Below are 19,743 nucleotides of genomic sequence, written 5' to 3' on the forward strand. Positions count from 1 at the left end.
TGGCCTATTATGGTTTTCTGGTTTGAGAAATGGTGTGGGTGGTATATGTGTATTGAAGAGGGTGCTGGAAAGTATGGCAATATGAAATATTGAATCCTTTTTTTACAACAAGTTTTTAAAATAAATCCCAGGCCAAACATACTGTTTCTGTTCTATGTAAACTAATTTACTTCAACGTATCAAACAATCTGTAATTCAATATTCATTTTTACTGTTTCTCAAACAGTTTGTTTTATAGTCTACCCCAAATTCATACATGACTGAAATGATAATTTCAAAAATTTTGTTTTACGGTATACAATACATTTATTGTATATAATACAATCTGATGATTTCTATTTCATTGAGTTTATTTGACAACCTACCAGTGGATTACTGAGTGCAATTTGAGAAACATGACATTGAGTAATCCATACAAACAAAATGCCATCCTTAAGAATCACCTTGTTTCATTTTTCTTTTTCTTTCCTCAGGACCTGGGTTTGTGAGAGACCTTCCTTTCCTGACTGTGCAAATGTTAGAAACTTTCCCCCTATGTGTTGGTTATCTAATTTCTTCTTCTTTTTTTTTTTTTTTTTAATTAAATCTTAACCATTTTCCTGCTTGATATATTTATTTTGCCTGAGTGCTGAAGCTTTTAGAAAATAACTGGAATGGAATGAGAGAAGTCTTACTCTTGGAAAAGACTGATGTGTTGCTTCATTTCCTGTGATAGTTTAATAGGGAAAAATAATTAGACCCTGGGAAATGTAGAGATTATTCTGAAAGCTGTCTTTAAAGTACTGGTTCTCTAATTCCAGAAGAATAAATGAATCTCTATTTTATCCTTATAATTCACTAATGCCATATAGTTTATTATATAAATACCGTTTATTGTTTCAGTGAGAAATGCTATTTTCTGTATATTATAACTTTAAAATTCTTGACAACATTCGTTTCTGATAATTTTATGTATCTTTGTGGCTAAACTTTCTGGTGGAAACAACTAGATTTATGAAAAGTCCATGGGGAAAATGGAGTATTTATTAACATGTTTTTAACTCTTAAAACGTTTGAAACTTTTATTATGTAATGTTTAGGTGGGCAGTATTTTCCCTTCCCACCTAATTTCCCATCTTAAGCTATTTTCTTAATTTCATGCAAAAAGCAAACAGCATCATATAAGACAGATTTTTGTCTTGTTTTGTTTTTGTTTTGTAAATAGATTTGTAGAAAATTAGGTGCAGATTTTTGTCAGTCTTCCCCTATATTTTCTTAAAAATTATCTTTCAGATGGATTAAAATTTAGATTTGGGCTGGGGTTGTGGCTCAGCAGTAGAGCACTCGCCTAGCATGTGTGAGGCCTTGGGTTCGAAGATTGTGTCTGACTACAGCTAAAAAATAAGTTTAAAAAAAAATTAAAAATTCAGATATTTAGAAACAGTAAAGTAAAATATATAGTGTGGTTCTTTATAATCATACTACAGAGATTGTACATTCATAATTTTAACCATATCACCTTATGAGAGCTGTGTTGTTTTCTGTTTAAATATAATTATCCATCTCCTGGGATTGTGAATTAACATATTCTTATCTGCTACATCAATCAAAAAAGTTTGTACACATTAAAAAAAATTTTTGTTCCTTACTTTTGTAAAGTTATTGGGCTGTATTTTTCTTCTTTACCCAATGAGATTATAAACAGACACTTATCAATTTTATTTATGTATTTTTGTATGTATTTATTTATTTATTTCCAGGAATTGAACCCAGGACTTGCTAAGATTTACCACTGAGCCATATCCGCAGCCCTTTTTTCATTTTTTTATTTTGAGACAGGGTTTCTCTAACTTGCAATCATCCTGCCTCAGCTTCCCAAGTCACTTTTTTTAATGTGAAAACTTTTAGCTCCTTTAAAAAAAAAAAATCTTAATGTTACCCCAAAATATAGTTTATTCCCCTTTAGTAAAGTTATGCCCCAAAATGAAAGAAAGAAAGGGAAAAGCTATGCTAATAAATATCTGGGGCCCCATCCCTTAAAAAATGGTGTCTTTTCTATATAAGGTGCGGAAGTGCTGACTGCACAGTTTGTACAGAAAACCAAATTGGATAGGAAAAACCAAGAAGCTTCTATTTCTAAAGATGTTCCAGTGGCAACGAATGCTAAAAGGGCAAGGAAACAAGAAAAATCTCCAGTCAAAACTGTTCCAAGGGCTAAGCCACCTATGAAGAAATCTCTACAAAAACAGAGGGTAAATGTAGTAAAAGGCAATCAGAATCCCAGAATCAGAAAGCAGCCACAACCTGGTAAGAACCATTCTTCCTGCAAATGTAAACACTACAATACTGATCTCATAGAGATTGCAACATAATATGTTGAAATAATATTAGCAGTTGAAATTTATCAGTAATTTGTTTTATATTCTGACACTAACATAAATAACTTGGTTTCCTAGTGTAAATACACTAGAAAAGGGCAATATTTAAATCACACAATAGACCCTACTTTTTAATTTGCATAAAGTCTTACATAAATTGCTTGTAAGCGTTGAAGTATAAATGGCCTGATTCATGACTACATGCATAAGCAAGTAGTATCTAGCAGTATTTGACTGAGTCATAAGCAGTTATAAAAAGTAGAATATTATAAATTTGTCTAAAGGAATTTTAAAAAGATTGCTCAAATCTGTCAGTAATCCAGAATCCTGTATTTGGTTTAAAAGACATTAATTTAATTTTAAAAGTTATTTTAATTTGCTAATTTTAAGTGGATAGTAAAGTTTAATTACGTGAAGAAAACCGGACTGCTCTACTTTGTATTTGTTAGACATAACCTCTTAACTGTAGAAAGTGTTGTTTTAACTCAGACTTTACCTCTTTGCAACTGAACACACGCCTCCTCTACTTCTGGGTTTGCTTTCCTTCATGACTTTGCTATGTATGGTATGCATCCTCTGTACCAAACTGCAGTGTGGACACTTATATGACCCTTTACCTTTGGTACTGAGTCCTGTTGTAGTATATGTGTTGTTGTTTTTAACAAAGAGATTGAATTCCTCATATCTTGATATTTCAGTTAGTTTTTAAAATCTGATTCCCCTTATTCTGTTTTCTCCCTTATCACTAGATTTTTATGTGTCTCACAAGATAGTGGAAATTCAGAGAAAGTATTGTTTTGTTGGGGGCTGTGAAATTATAGGTCAACTTATTTGTTTTTAAGTTCCTTTATTGTCTTATGACTGAAATTTTTTTAAAAAACTCATCACACCATTTGAAAATGATCCAGTTTTGACTTCCATACCAAATTTGAACCTTTGTGCTTATTTCTGAAGGAAATTCATGGTGTGGTCCTACCATATGTATCCATATTTACTCCAGCTGTTTCTTGACATGTCCCTCCCCTCTTAGTCATCCGTGCCTCTCTCTGTGCAGCATAGGTGCTTTTTACTCTTGTGCACTTCCCCCTCTGCCCCAAGTTTTACACTACTGAGTTATACCTTCACAAAGAGAAGATTCCTTACACTCTCTCACTAATCTCATTTCCTGTTGGGAGTCTCTTACTTATTTGTTTGCAGTAATGGGGATTGAACTGGGCCTCACACATGGTAGACAATCATCCCATCTCTCCAGTAGTTTTTAAGTTTTATTTTGAAACTAGATCTTGCTAAATTGCTTCAGGCTCCTGAGCAGCTGAAATTACAGGTATGCACCACCATGTCCAGTTTCTGTTGGGTTTTAGAGAATGTTAAGGAATTTATCTTATTTTTTATTAAATATATTGTGGTCCTATTGTTCCAATTAGTTTGTAAACATTAAAATGTATTTTTCCTAGCACTTTCTTGAATTCTTTGTACTGAATTGGCTTTTAGATATATATTGACAAATTGAACGGAATTATTTAGTAGGATGGTGACAGAAAAGTAAGCCCAGAAAATTGAGTTTTCAGAATATATGTTTAGTGGGGCACAGTGACGTATGCCTTTGTAATCCCAGTGACTCATGAGGTTGAGATAGGAGGATTGAAAGTTGAAGGGCCGGGGGCTGGGGATGTGGCTCAAGCGGTAGCGCGCTCGCCTGGCATGTGTGCGGCCCGGGTTCGATCCTCAGCACCACATACCAACAAAGATGTTGTGTCTGCCGAAAACTAAAAAATAAATAAATATTAAAAAAAAAAAAAGAAAGTTGAAGGGCCAGCCTCAGGAACTTAGCAAGACCCTGTCTTGAAGTAAAAATAAAAAGGGCTAGGGATGTGTTAAGTGATACAGCTGGTACCACACAGGTTCAATCCCTAGTACCCACCCCACTGCCCCCACAAAAAAGAATGGATGTTTAAAAATAGGCCCACTGTATTGCAGATATTTATGGATTATGCAGCAACATGCCAAATTAAAGTTTTTAGGTTACTACCTTTTAAATTAGTCTCTTAATTTTTTATTTCTTAATCACCTGTACTGATCTGTTTTATTTTTTGTACTTGAAATAATCAAAAGTTTAAGAAGGCAGATAGGATATGGCCTTGCTGACCTCAATTTGAAAATTATTGATGTTATTTAAACTGAGACTAATGATTTTCTGTCCTTTTAAAAGTTTTTGATAGTTTTTTATTCACTGAATTTATTTAGCATTGTCTTTTCTTATCTGTATGACTTACAGGTATATTATGACATTTTATTTTTAATGAAAAACTGTACTAGGTCAATAATTAAGTGACTTTACATGAGACTGTATTTATTTAACTGTATTCTTTTGAATTCAACACAAGTATTCTTCATGTTAGGCTTAACTAATATGATATTTTGTATAAGAGATAGACAAGTGTATGGAAGCCATCGTGTGAACAAAATAGAATGAAATTCATTCTGTTTTATTATCAGTAAATGCACCAGATCATAAAATAAATTGCAAGTTTTAATATACCTGTGGGGATGAACAAGACAGTTCTGCTTTAAGCTCAAACCCCCCATTGGGTTTTGCTATTTCAAATAAAAACTGGTTAGTAATTGATTGATTTCACCTTTCCCCTACATATTTCGTCATTCTGATTGATGACATTATAAGCTGTAGTTTTCTTCTCTTTAAATGTATTAGTTATTGACTTTTGAAGGTATGTTATCAATTGTTTTCAGAAGTACTGCAGTTAATTATAAAGAGAAGCACAGTTGGCTTTTCTGTTCATTCATTTACCTGCATCAGGTAATCATTGCTTGGAATAGTTGTGAACTTTATCCTTCAGAACAGCATGTAAAAGAATGATTAAGTAGTGGCCTGAAAATGCATAAACAAACCACTATAAATTATAAATTTTATGATTAAGGGAAAATAGAGAGATTTCATTATCTATAGAAAGAAAATTTTTCAATATATTTGCTTTTTTTTTGCAGATAAAGGGATAATGTTTTCATGACTGAAGGTATAAGAAATGATAAAATTAGTTGGTGATTCTGAATACTCTGCCTTCATTGATTTATTTTATTCATATTATGACTTTCTAATTTTATATTCATATTACATTTTATAAAGATAATATAGTTTAAAATCATCTCTATTTTGAACTTAGGTGGCTTCTTTAATAAACCACTTATTAAGGGAAATAATTTCTGAGAAAGTTACTTCTACATTCTTACATCCTCATTAGATTGTAAGCCCCTTGAGAGCAAGGACTGAAAGTTTTCTTTTTTTTCTTTGTATATTTCTTGATGTGAGCAGTACACCTTGTGTGTTATTTAATACATGCATTTTGGAGTGATGATTTTTTAAAAATTAAATGTTCTTTAAATTTTGTTCCATTGAGCAACACATTAAAATAGATCTGAGTATTGAAAGAGACCTTAGTCTGATAGCAAACTTCTAATATGCAATCTGTATAATATAGTTTTTCTTGGATTTGTTGGCTTAACCATTAGTACCATTAATTTTCATTAAGACATAGTAATATGCGACAGAATTCTATGAAAAGGAAATGTTATATGTGTCCCCCTTTTTTTTTTTCCCTTTTATGCTGAAGCTAAGGGAGAAACTGCCTTACAGCTTCAATCAAAAATTTCATCAGATGGCCAAAAAGATGGAATTAGTATAAATACAGATCAACCAGAAAGCACCACAGTGGCTCATAAAGATCTTCCTGAAAACTCCATTATGAACTATGACTCCCAGGCCCTAAATATGTTAGCTGATCTTGCATTAAGTTCTGCTACCTCTTGCACCCCATCTTGTGAGCCTAGAATTCTTCCCTGCTCCTCTGAATTGCCACAGAATGATGTTTTACTCTCTAAAGAAAATTCACTGCATGGTACCTCTGACCATGAATATCATAGGGGCATTAAAAGTCAAAAAGGTGTACTGTTACCCAAACTGTCCTCTGATAGAAAGAGTAACTCAGGGTTAGACTTAACAGTTAGCCAGGAAGACGAGTGCTTGGTACCTTGTCAGGCTCCTAATGAAGCCCAATCAGCATCCCCTGAGGAAACAGTAAAGTCTTCAGATGGAAGCCAAAATTCGCTGGTTGCTGTGGAACATTCATATGCCCTGCTCCTTGTGGAACATTCAAAGAAACATCTACAGCCGAGAGGGTTACCAGGCCCTGCTTTTGCCAAGAATGGGACAAAAGGTCCTGATGCTGGAACTCCAGTGGGAAAAGTCATGCCTTTTCGGCATCTACAGAATACTTCCCCTCTTCAAAAGGTTTCTGAGGATTCATTGATAAAGCGCAAAAATCGATTTGTATCTTCCCACCTAAAAGATTTTTATTGCTCCCATAGTGTGCTTAGCTGTGATGGCTCCTTTAAAGTCACTTTCAAATGTGAAACAGAATATTCATTCAACTTAGATAGCAAATATACTAACAATCCACTGGAGAAAACTGTTATAAGAGCATTGCATGGGTAAGTGTGAGTGAAACTTGAAAAAAATGATTGTAACTTTTCTGTTGAGTTACACAAGATATTTATGCAAGACTTTGCAAAGAGAAAGAAATGTGTTTAAAACCAGTTATTATTTGGTAATAATACCAAGCAGATTTGTTTACTGAGTTTAGAGTAACAGGCAGGCTTTGCTAGTATTGGTGATTACATGGAGAGTATTTAAAAATACCTTTAGCTTCATAAATGGCTTTCCATTTTGCAGTACTCCATCACCAATTGTAGTCTTTGAATTATTATAGGTTTTTAGATGAGATCTTTATGTAAAACAGTATAAGACATAGAAATAATGCTTTTTAGGCTAAATTCCAAAAGAGACATTTTTTTAAATTGTTAAGTATTAAAAATTGCTTCTTAATAATAATCAGGTTGATAGAAATGAGTGATTTTTACATAGGCTTGTTCTAGAAATCTTCCTTAAGAAGGTTTCAAGGGAATAATAACAGAATGGTTAGATTTTAGACTAGTGTAGGCTTGCATCTAAGTTCTTTCCATTTATTACCTCCTGTGACCCTAAGCAAGTTTTGTGTTTCTAGACAGTGCTTACAATCTTTATTGTGTATGTAGCTCATTTACAGATCTCACTTTGGTGTTTTCTCTTTTGGGGTGAGGCCTGAGAGGTGGCATTTCTAATAGGTTTGCAAGTGATGTCATTGAAGGATGACAGTGTCTCGGTAGCACTTGTAAGCATGGGTTTAGCAGTAGCTACCTACTGAGGTTGTTACACATATTGGGCTTTTGCACAGTGACTGGGCCATCATGATAAATGGTAACAAATATACTAACATCGCTGTTAGAAGCATTAGGTGTAATGTTTTCTTTCAGTTCACATGTGACTAAATGGACTTTGCATGTATCCGACTTCTTTCCTTACCCATGTTTGTGTATACTTAGGAAACTAGGAATTAGCTATGTTTGGATCAGAGTTCTGCCACACAATGTTGTGATTTGAAAAAACTCACTTAAATGTTCTCACTTCCCTTCTCTTTAAAATGGATTAGATTTAAATTAGATTAGATTTCAAAGGGGTTTGAACTTCATATTTACTCATTTTTTCATATCTATATAATTTTTAAAATAAAAACAAACAGAAACTATAGTTCTTATGGAGACAGTTGTTTATGATAAGAAAATCAAATAACTATTTCAGTTATTTTTTGTTCTTTTAAATCTCAGGCCCTGGAACACTAATTTGCCTGATAATGTGGAAGAAGTGAAGCTTTTACTTCACATGTGGGTAGCTCTGTTTTACAGTAATCAGAACAAAGTCATACGATCATCCCGAAAAGTGGTAGAGCACAGCAACCCAGCAAAGTATGTGTCCATAAATAGCACTTTAGAATCTTTTGAACTCAGTGAAATTGAGGAGTCCTCCAGTGTGGAAAGATGTTCTGTAGAACCTATGTTGGAGTCGAATGAAACATCCAGAGGTCATGCTACAGAAATGTCCTTCCCTGGCCCTAACTGCTTGCTTCCTTTGATTAAACCACCACCTGCCAAAGGTTTGGAACTCAGTGTACAGAATGAACAGAAAGAAACTTTTGCAAGAGAGTGTCATGCAGACACCTCAGAAAGCCAGAATTTCATCTATTCCTGTAATAATGAGGTAAGAAAAACTGAATATTACTAATGTTGGCATTATTTTAGAAGTAATTTCCTCCATTTTTTGTTTGTTTTTGTGTATGTTAAATCACATTCAGAGTAAGGCGTTGTTTTAGGAAAGTGGCGTAAAGGATTTTAATGCCAAAAAATTGATTTTCATAAAGTGTTGCTCTGCATTGTCCTCAGTAGTTTACCTACCATCCTAATTGTAAAAGCAGGAATAAAAAAGATGATGGAGGGGTGGCAGGCAGGTGATCTAGGGGAGCCACCATAATTGTGTCACATACTAATTTTATATTGCTCCAAAGCAAATCACTTGTTTTCACTGAGCGTTTTATAAAACAGGTGATGCTAATACTTATCTAGATATTAAGAATGATACCTTAGTAATAAACCTTAGAAATGCTTTGTTAAACCTTAAACTAGACTTGATTATACCAGAATTAATTTTGAAGATAGATAATTTAATAGTAGAATACTAGCTAGGCCTGTGAGAGGAAAACCATTGCAGTTGATGATTTCTGAAAATGGAAAACAAACTTTTTTTTATATTATTTTTTTCAGCTGATGCTCAGCCAGACCAGATAATCAGATTCTAACTGAACCAATCAAAATGTTGTAACAAAATTCTAACTAAATAGATTGACAAAATACCCAGATTTGTTCTGGAATAATTTTGCATGGGTTTGGCCAACACTTAAGAGGCAGGTAGTGTTTCTGTATCTGAGGTTACTGATCACTTGCAGGTCCATGGTAAACCTCAGAGGATGAATATCTTTAAATCATCATCATTATCATCATCATCAGAGTTAAGGTTTCTGGAGCACTGTGTGCCAGATAGTGTTTCACTGACATTAACTCAGTTAACTGGTCTCAGAACAAACCAGTGAGGTAAAGACAATGAGTAATCCACCATCCTGTAGATAAAGGAAACTTAAAAGACATAGAGAAGTAAGAAAATTGCCTCAAGTTGCATAGTAAATTGTCAAGCCAAGATTCGATTCCAGACAACCTACAAATTACATGGGTATATTTGTGTGTGTTTGTGTGTGTGTGTGTGTGTGTGTGTGTGTGTGTGTGTGTGTGTGTGTGTGTTTTAGGTATGGATGTGCTTTCTTTCTGAAGATGTGGTTCAGGAATTTTTATCTGATTCTTACTACCTTATGAGAAAATATTTACAGTTAGGTGAAATTCCTTTACTACCTATGTACACACTAGTTTCATATATAGTACTTTTTTCATTTTTATTTTAATTATACATGACAGTAGAATGTATTTATGTACTTTGATATACATAGATGGGCTATGATTTCTTGGGTTTTTTTAGTGTACATGTTGCAGAATCATATTGATCATGGGGTCACATATATACATTCAGTAATAATGTTTGTTTCATTCTACTGTCTTTCCTATCCCATATCCCCTCCCCTTCCCTCCTATCACTTCCCTCTATGTAATCTAAGGTAATGCTAATTTTCCCTAGTGCCCCCTCTCCCACTTATTGTGAATTAGCATCTGCATGTTAGAGAAAACATTCGGCCTTTGGTTTTTTGGGATTGGCTTATTTTGCTTAGCATGATATATTTTCCCAACTCCAACCATTTACTGGCAAATGCCATAATTTTACTCTTCTTTAAAGCTGAGTAATATTCCATTGAGTATATGTACCACATTTTTTTTATCCTCTATTGAGAGACACTTAGGTTGGCTCCATAGTCTAGCTATTGTGAATTGAGCTGCTATAAACATTGATGTGGTTGTGTCACTATAGTATGCTGATTTTAAGACCTTTGGGTATAAATCAGGATTGGGATAGCTAGATCAAGTAGTGATTCCTTCCATTCCCAGTTTTCTGAGGAATCTCCATACTGCTTACCATAGTGGTTGTACCAATTTGCAGTCCCATCAGCAACATATAAGTGTACCTTTTTCCCCACATCCTTGCCAACATTTATTGTTGCCTGTATTCTTGATGATTGCCATTCTGACAGGAGTGAGATGAAATCTTAGAGTAGTTTTGATTTGCATTTCTCTAATTGCTAGAGACGTTGAACACTTTTTCATGTATTTGTTGATCAATTGTATTTCTTCTGTGAAGTGTCTGTTCACTTCCTTAGCCCATTTATTGATTGGGTTATTTGTTTTTTTGGTGTTAAGTTTTTTGAGTTTTTTTAATATCCTAGAGATTAATGCTTTTCGGAGGTGCATGTGGTAAAGATTTTCTCCCAAATCTGTAGGCCCTCTCTTCACTTTATTGTTTCCTTTGCTGAGAAGAAGCTTTTTAATTTGAATCCATCCCATTTATTGATTCTTGGTTTTACTTCTCACGCTTTAGGAGTCTTGTTAAGGAAGTCAGATCCTAGGCTGACATGGTGAAGATTTGGGCCTGTTTTTTCTTCTATTAGGCTCAGGGTTTCTGTTCTAGTGCCTAAGTCTTTAATCCATTTTGAATTGATTTTTGCGCAGAGTGAGAGACAGAGGTTTAATTTCATTTTGCTACACATGGATTTCTAGTTTTGCCGGCACCATTGTTGAATAGGCTATCTTTTCTCCAGTGAATGTTTTTGGCACCTTTGTCTGGTATGACATAACTGTATTCATGTGGGTTTGTCTCTGTTTGTCTATTCTGTGCTTTTTACTATGGCAATGTGTAATTACCACTGACAGTGGTAATCTTTGGAATGATTTTTGGCAAACATGAAATAGAATATAAAGAAGAATAAAGAAATATTAAAAACCAATCTCTAATATGTACTGGTTGTGCATATCCTTTATCCAAAATGTTTGGGCCATAGTATTTCAGATTTGACAGAATTTCAGACTTTGGAATATGTGCAGACTTTACTGGTTGAACATTTCTAATCTGAAAACCCCAAATCTGAAATAGTCCAAAAATTCAAAATGTTTTGAGTGTTATAACAGTATTCAAAGTTTTAGATTTCACAACATTCTAGATTAAGGATGCTCAGGCTCTCCTTGCAGAAGTTTTTTTTTTTCTTCTTCTTTTTTTTGGGGGTCATCTTGTTGGATATTGTGGCTGCACCAGTAAAGCACACTTGTATTATGCCACTCCATCCTCATAAGTGGGCACACTGGGATGTGAAGTGTATTGTAGCACAGAAGGCACTAGAAACCAGTAGTATATTGCTTTTAATCATCTAAAGAACACTTTAAATCATCATACTTTATTGTATTTAGACATTATATACTTATAGTCATATATTCATGTGTGTGTGTGTGTGTGTGTGTGTTTTGAAACACGGTTCCTGACTCCAAACACATATGTGCCAAGACATGGTAGGCAGTCTGTGAGCATAATGGTCCAAACGTTGCAGGGTTATGGTAAATTACGTAAATCGGTCCCTTCTACCATATACTAGGTAAGACCATGCTGGAGGCTTTCAACAGAACAAAACAACGTCTTTATGGAGTAATCAGAAGTGTCCTGACATAGTTCTGCTAATATTTTACCTAAGTTGTTCTTTCTATGGTTTAAATCATTCCCTTTAGTTTATAAGTGTAAACAACATTGATAAATTCCCTGTTGCTCTGTGGAATAAGAGGTATTAAAGTGAGATTATCCTCAGGTTTAAACAAAGAAGATATCTCAGGGGTGAAGGACCTTTATTTTACCAGAATCAGTTATTTGGAGTATGGAGGATAATAATTAATTTATTCTGTCTCGTGAAAGTTCCAAATGAAGTTGTATTTACAGTCTAATTTAAAACTGGTAAGAAAAGTTATTCTTAGATTTCAAAGTTACCTTTTGCTAGGTACAGTGGATTACTCCTATAATCCCAACAATTGGAGAGGCTGATGCAGGAGGATCACAATTTTAAGGCAAGGCCCCCCAAAAGAGCAAGGTCCTATCTCAAAATTTTAAAGACACCTATTTAGGGGGGAAAAAAATTAGGTTGGGAATGTAGCTCAGTGGTAGAGCACTTTCCTAGTATGCTCAAAAGCCCTGGGTTCAGTGATCAATACATGAAAAATTTTTAAAAAGTTATTTTTTAATCTCATTAAGAGCAAAGTTGAGTGCTTTTTCTTTAGTGCTATATTTCTGAGTTGAGTCATGCTGTTTGGCAAACAGCATCTAGCTACTTTTCCTCCAAATGGGTAGTTTTGTTTTATTTATTTTATTTATTTATTTTAGTTGTAGTTGGACACAATACCTCTGTTTCGTTTGTTTATTTTTATGTGGTGCTGAGGATCGAACCCAGGGCCCCGCACGTGCAAGGCAAGCGCTCTACCACTGAGCCACAACCCCAGCCCCAAAAGGGTTATTTTAAAAAAATAATGAAGCTGGGTGTTGTGATGCATGCCTGTAATCCCAGTGGCTCGTGAGGCTGAGGCAGGAGGATTACAAGTTCAAAGCCAGCCTCAGCAACTTAATGAGACCCTAAAACAACTTAGCGAAACTGTCTCTAAATAAAAGATGAATAGGGGCTGGGGATGTGCTCAGTGGTTAAGTGTATCTCGGTTCAATCCCTAGTGCCCAAAATTAAATTAATTAAAAGGCTAAACAATTAAAGTTTTGGAGTTCTCATCTCTGTATGGGGGGTACCAGGGATTGAACTCAGGAACACTCAACCACTGAGCCACATCCCCAGCCCTATTTTATATTTCATTTAGCGACAGTTGCATAGTGCCTCGCCATTGCTGAGGCTTGCTTTGAACTCGCGATCCTGCTGTCTCAGCCTCCTGAGCTGCTGGGATTACAGGTGTGTGCCACTATACCCAGCTATATATACTTTTAAAGAAAAAAATTCTGCTCTGGGGGCTGGAGCTCAGTGAAAAAGAAAAAAAAAAACCACATTTGATGGTATTTTAAGCTTAAGATCTAAAAAGAGATGGATTTTCTTGATCACTACCCTGTGGTAATCTTATATATTAGAAAACTCAATATATAAGATTATATATAATCTTATATATTTCTTGTCTCAAGAAAATTTGGTCCTTGACTTTTCCTTTTTTTTTTTTTTCTTTATTGTTGGTCGTTCAAAACATTACACAGTTCTTAATACATCATATTTCACAGTTTGATTCAAGCGGGTTATGAACTCCCAACTTTACCCCGTATACAGATTGCTGTATCACATCAGTTACCCTTCCATTGATTGACATATTGCCTTTCTAGTGTCTGATGTATTCTGCTGTCAGTCCTATTCTCTACTATCCCCCCTCCCCTCCCCTCCCCTCCCCTCCCCTTTTCTCTCTCTACCCCTTCTACTGTAAATCATTTCTTCCATTTGTATTATCTTGTCTTACCCCTCCTTTCCTCTTATATATCATTTTGTATAACCCTGAGGATCGCCTTCCATTTCCATGCAATTTCCCTTCTCACTCCCTTTCCCTCCCACCTCTCATCCCTGTTTAATGTAAATCTTCTTCTCAAGCTCTTCGTCCCTACCCTGTCCTTGTTTACTCCCCTTATATCAAAGGGGTCATTTGGTATTTGTTTTTTAACGATTGACTAGCTTCACTTAGCATAATCTGCTCTAATGCCATCCATTTCCCTCCAAATTCTATGATTTTGTCATTTTTTAATGCAGAGTAATACTCCATTGTGTATAAATGCCACATTTTTTTTATCCATTCATCTATTGAAGGGCATCTAGGTTGGTTCCACAATCTTGCTATCGTGAATTGTGCTGCTATGAACATCGATGTAGCAGTGTCCCTGTAGCATGCTCTTATTAGGTCTTTGGGGAATAGACCGAGAAGGGGAATAGCTGGGTCAAATGGTGGTTCCATTCCCAGCTTTCCAAGAACTCTCCATACTGCTTTCCAAATTGGCTGCACCAATTTGCAGTCCCACCAGCAATGAACAAGAGTGCCCTTTTCCCCGCATCCTCTCCAGTTGACTTTTCTATTCTAAACATATGTAATTGTGTTTTTACAAAATCTGTTTGAGGGCTAAGGTTGTGGCTCAGCCATAGAGTATTCACCTAGCATGTGTGAGGCCCTGGGTTCAATCCTCAGCACCACATAAAAATAAATAAAATAAAAGTATTGTGTCCAACTACAACTAAAGAATAAATATTTTTTAAAAATCTGTTTGATATTTATTTATGTATTTACTTTAATTTTTGTCATTTCAGGTAATTGGAGAGAAAGCCAAACAAGAATCATCAGATCTAGAGACTTCTAATCTTATGCTTTCTGGTATTGAAAGTATGCAAACTAATGGACCTTCTATTTCTGATGAAGAAAAAACCTTTCAGTTAGATGATAATATTAGAGTGGCTTCTTATAATGATACAGTTACACAAGCCACATTCACTACCACTTATAATGGGGCCAATAGTCACTCGATAGTATGTCAAAAGTCTGTATACGACACCCTTGAAAACAAAGTTGATGTAGGTCATGCATCAATGCAGACAAAAACAGGTACTTTACAGGACCTTACCCAGCATAGCAGCCCCATAAACAGTGAATGTCAGTCCTCCTTGGAAAGGGCAGATGATAATATGGGGTATGTGATGATTAATCTGGAACCAGTTACTCCCACTTTTGAAAAAAATGCCTGTGTACCAATGTATTCAGAAGTAAATAGACCTGATAAACCCACAGCCTTTGATACAGAGCTGATGAAACAAGTGTCTCCTCCTGCAAGTCCTAGACATCCCATATCTGCATTGGAAAAAGTACAAACACAGGATCTTGGGGATGTTCCATCTCTTGCAGTGTCAGGACAGAAAGCCACTAACCACCTTTGTGCCTCCTCAGTTAATAGAGAGACACTTGCTCAAGAACTGTGTTCATTACAGAAAGAGAAGCCTCTTCCAGTCTCATCACCACCATCCAATAAAACATCAATAATGGAAGCATTAGCCTTAGTCAAAAGTTCTAGTTATACATTACCCAGTGAAGAAATGAAAGGCTCTCAAGATTGCAGTTTGCAGACTCGAGGTGTCTTTAGCATATCTTCAGAAGAGATTATAGAGCCATCCCAGGTTGAAGTAGTCTCATCATCAGCCTCAGCCACCTTGGGAAAAGGGTATTCTCTTAACTGTATTCCACCAAGAATTACTATGTCAGATGGCTCTTTAGAAATAAGGAAGAATGACAAGAGTAATCTAAATCATGAAAATACAAATGTGGAGTCGTTTACTTCGGTATTTGCCCAACAAATTAGCCCATCTATGGGTAGGGAAGAGACCAGACTGGAATTGTCAGAGGAAGATTCTGATATTGACCTAACTCTAACAATATCATCACCTACAAGTCCCAAGGAAGAAATGGTAGCTGGTGAAATAGAGCAACTTCAGAAGGCCCCAGTATCAAATTTAGAACTTCAGGATACAGCTGAAGAAATAGTTGAGCCAGAAGAGGTAACCCTTGTGGAAAACAGAGGAATTAGTTCAGCTAATTATATGTCAGTGTGTCCTGTGGTACCAGAAGAACCACTAGAAAATAAGGAAAGAAAAAGTAATAGTTTACAGCCGGTTACTTTAATACTTTCTAAAGAAAATTGTACCCTTGAGATTGCAGAAGAAATTAACGTTACTTCTGATTTCCCCTTTGATTCTCTAATTGAAGAAGTGTCACCACCTTCTAGTCCCGATCCCCCAGTACCAACCAAAGAAACACGACCTTCTCAGGCTGTGTCTCCATGTAGTTTAGAAGTTCATGGTATACAGTGTGAGAAAAGTAACAAATTGTCCCAGATTGGTTCAGGAGATTTAGCTGTAACAGAAAAAGAAAATTCTTTTGTTAGTCCTAACCATCCAGTGGGACAGAGTGACTTAACTCAAGTACAACAAACTCAGCTTTCTGCTGAAATGCCTCTAATGTTAACCAATAATCCAGGAAGAAAAGGTAGACCAATTCTTCCTGGTAAAGTAACTGAGGGAACTGTCCCAAATGAGCATAATGAGGGTTTCTCTTTCTCAGAAAAGGTGCAGTGCTGTGATGCAGCATTAGCCAAGTCTGCCTCAGCTGCCAGATACAGAGGTAACTTCAAGCCTTCTGTCGAAAAACTGGTAAAATCAGGAAATCCACTGCAGTCAATTAGCATAGAGAATAGAAATTTGGACTTAAAACATCTTGTCTTAGAGTCCAGTGAACCTCCATTTAGTCCTAAAAAGATTGTTGAAAATAAGTCTTCAGCTGACAGATTGGTTTCTACAACTGTTGTAAGTGGAATAGTAAATGTGTCATTAAAACAAAAGACCAACCCTAAAAGCATTACAAAAAATCTTTTTGACAGTGATTTGAAAACAGATAGTGGAGTGAAGTCCATGGACTCTGCCTCCATTGATAGAGCTGGTGTTATACAGACATACATGCCCCCAGAGAGCCCAAAGCTTGGTTCTTCCTCAGATAGCACTACATTCACCCATTGTACACAATCAGGAAATGTGGAGCCAGGGTTTCAAACACAGGAAATATCAGTAGTCAGAATGGCCAGTTTACTTAAGAATAGTGAGACTAAAGCTGAGTCACCTGAAGAATCAAGTATAGATCTAGGTACTGTCAGCCTTCAGTCTAACTCTACATCTTCAACGAAAGTTGAACAAAAAATCCACATGTCGCAGGATATGGCAACATGTGAGAGAAAGGATCTGTTGAATGGTGGATTTTTTCCTATGTATTCTGGTTCAAACCAGAATGCAGCAGACAACAGTGAAAGTATCAGTAAAGAGACTTCTGCTTCATCTGACTCTCTTGTTTGTGGAATCTCTAAAGAGCATATTGACAATAAGATCCCTAGTGAGGAATACAGGGCTGAGGCTGATTTTGAAACTCGGGGTGGAGAGACAAAGATGAGGGTGAATTCAGATATGCATTATGAACCACTTTCTGGAGACTCTGATCGAGACTTTCTTGATGACTGTAGAAATCCCAAATTAGACATGGAAGATTCATGCACTTTGAGAAGTAGTCACACCAGCAAAAAAGAGGATGTTGTAAAAAATAGTTATGAATCTTTCATGAACTCAAACAATAGTGATAATGAAGCTTGGGGTTATAATAGAGTTCCAGAGCTAGAGACTAGCATTCCTTCAAGAAACAGGTCCATTGGATTAAAGCAAGAAGATAAGTGTGTGCCATGCTATGTCCAAATTAGAGATCTCCATGGTATCCCCCGGACCTATGATAACTTTACTATAACAAAAGAATTCAAAGATACATCTAGAACTTTGCATAGCCTGAAGAGGCAACCAAGTTTTGCTGCAAACTGCAGCCTGCTCAGCTCCTGGACAAGTACTTGGCAAGTGGCAGATGACCTCACCCAAAACACATTAGATCTGGAATATCTGCGTTTTGCACATAAAATTAAACAAATAGTAAAGAAGAAGGAGGATTCTAAGAAACCTGCCTCTTCCCCCAACATCTTTCCAAAGGAATCACCTACCCAAATCATGGTTGGAACTTTACCTTTGACAAAAATATCCAAGGCCCCAGTTCTGCATCCTGCATCCAAGAGCAGAAGCCCCATTCTGGTAACAATTATGCATCCAGATGCCAGACAGCCAAGTCAGCACAGAAGAGGCCATACACCCAATCATATGGACAGCACTTACTCCTTTTGGAAGGAGAGATGTAATCACAACAGAAATCTTACAAATTCTCAAAAGAATCAGAGTGTTTCATTTCACCTCAACAAACTGAAATATAATAGCACTTTGAAAGAATCTCGGAATGATATTTCACTTATTCTCAATGAATATGCTGAATTCAATAAGGTGATGATGAATAGCAACCAAGTTGTTTTACAAGATAAAGAGTTAAATGTGGCTTCTGGAGAAGCCATGTCTCAAGACATGTATCCATCTCTTCCAAGACAGTCAGCTTCCTATGAAGACATGATTACAGACTTGTGTGCCAGCTTGCATGTCAAACTAAAAAGCGTTATGAAAGAAGCTTGTAAGAGTCCCTTCCTGTTCTACCTTGTTGAAACGGAAGAAAAATCATTCTTTTTAAGAACAAAGGTAAAGTTGTCAGCTTATTCTTAACGCATTGTGTTATTGATTGCCTTCTAATTTTAGTTTATTTTAGAACTAGTGTTCAAAATAATGTTTTGGCTTCAAAGAGAAATCATGGTATGGGGTGTTTTTTTGGGGGGGGGTTCATAGCTTAGTCTTTATCTGAAAACTAAATGTTTTTCTACAAGAATATTTGATGATTTATATGTTATTAAAAAATTGGTGCAAAGACTAATTTTCACGTTAGCAGTGTACACGATCCCATGTTCAAATGTATATACAAACATTTCCAATGATAAAATATGGGTTTTTCAGAAATTATTACCTGTGTTTCTCTTAGTAGTATGAATCATTGACAGGAACTTCTTTTGGTTTAGGATGTCTTTTTTTTTTTTTAACATTTTCTTAGTTGTAGATGGATATAATTTCCTTCCTTCCTTCCTTCCTTCCTTCCTTCCTTCCATCCATCCATCATCCATCCATCCATCCATGTGGTGCTGAGGGCCTGTGAGGCAAGAGTTCTACCACTGAGCTACATCCCCAGCTCCACAGGATACCTTTTCAAATTTGATCATAAGGATACCTGTGACTGCATAGTCCTTTAATTTAAGTAATATAATGTTGGTAAAATTCTGATTTGGAAGAAGCCAGAATCTGTCTTGATTACCATTAGGTTTTTTATTTTATTCTTTCAGAACTTCAGTCTGACATATTGACACCATTTATTTTTAAAATAATTCAAAAGTTTACATGAAGATTATAGAAATAGTACTCTTCACCTAAATACTGCAATATTAATATTTCTGAACCATTTGAAAATGGCATACAGTGTTCCATTACCCTTGATATTTAATTTATATATTGGGGTACAGAGTATTCTTCTATATAGTCACAGTATGACCCTAAAACTTGGGAAGTTAGCCATCTGTTCCACAAACCCATTGTAGGATCACAGGTGCATGCTTGTGTCTTTAATCTGAAACAGTTCCTGTCTTGTTCTTTTATCTTTTATGGCCTTGGCTTTAAAGACTTTAAAGCTAGTTATTTGATAGAATTTCCTCTGATTTGCATTTACTTGTTATGTCCACATGATTTAAGCATTTAAGGTAAGAAAATCCAAATCCAATGTTGTGATCTTCTCAGTGCATTGTATTAGAAAGCAGTTTGTGCCTTTACTAATGTATTAGCTTTTCTACATGGTTAAAATGATCTGTCACATTTCTCTGTTGTACAGTTAATTAGCAGGTTGTAATAATTAATAAGTATTGACACTTTATAAATAATTCACTTTCTCATCATACCTTCACCCA

General features: G+C 35.6%; 1 protein-coding gene across 4 annotated transcripts in view; it reads left to right on the forward strand.

The window, feature by feature from the left end:
* Positions 1 to 19,743, forward strand: part of Tasor2 (transcription activation suppressor family member 2) — a 65,811-nt gene that overhangs the window by 36,156 nt on the left and 9,912 nt on the right. For all 4 annotated transcript variants that reach the window (XM_021723053.3, XM_078023162.1, XM_021723056.3 and 1 more), the window contains 4 exons: positions 2,044 to 2,286; positions 5,984 to 6,860; positions 8,073 to 8,502; positions 14,600 to 18,439. In XM_021723053.3, the coding sequence (XP_021578728.2) occupies positions 2,044 to 2,286; positions 5,984 to 6,860; positions 8,073 to 8,502; positions 14,600 to 18,439 (5,390 nt within the window). The remainder of the gene's footprint in view (positions 1 to 2,043; positions 2,287 to 5,983; positions 6,861 to 8,072; positions 8,503 to 14,599; positions 18,440 to 19,743) is intronic.

Source organism: Ictidomys tridecemlineatus, chromosome 10, assembly GCF_052094955.1.
Source record: "Ictidomys tridecemlineatus isolate mIctTri1 chromosome 10, mIctTri1.hap1, whole genome shotgun sequence".
NCBI lineage: Eukaryota > Metazoa > Chordata > Mammalia > Rodentia > Sciuridae > Ictidomys > Ictidomys tridecemlineatus.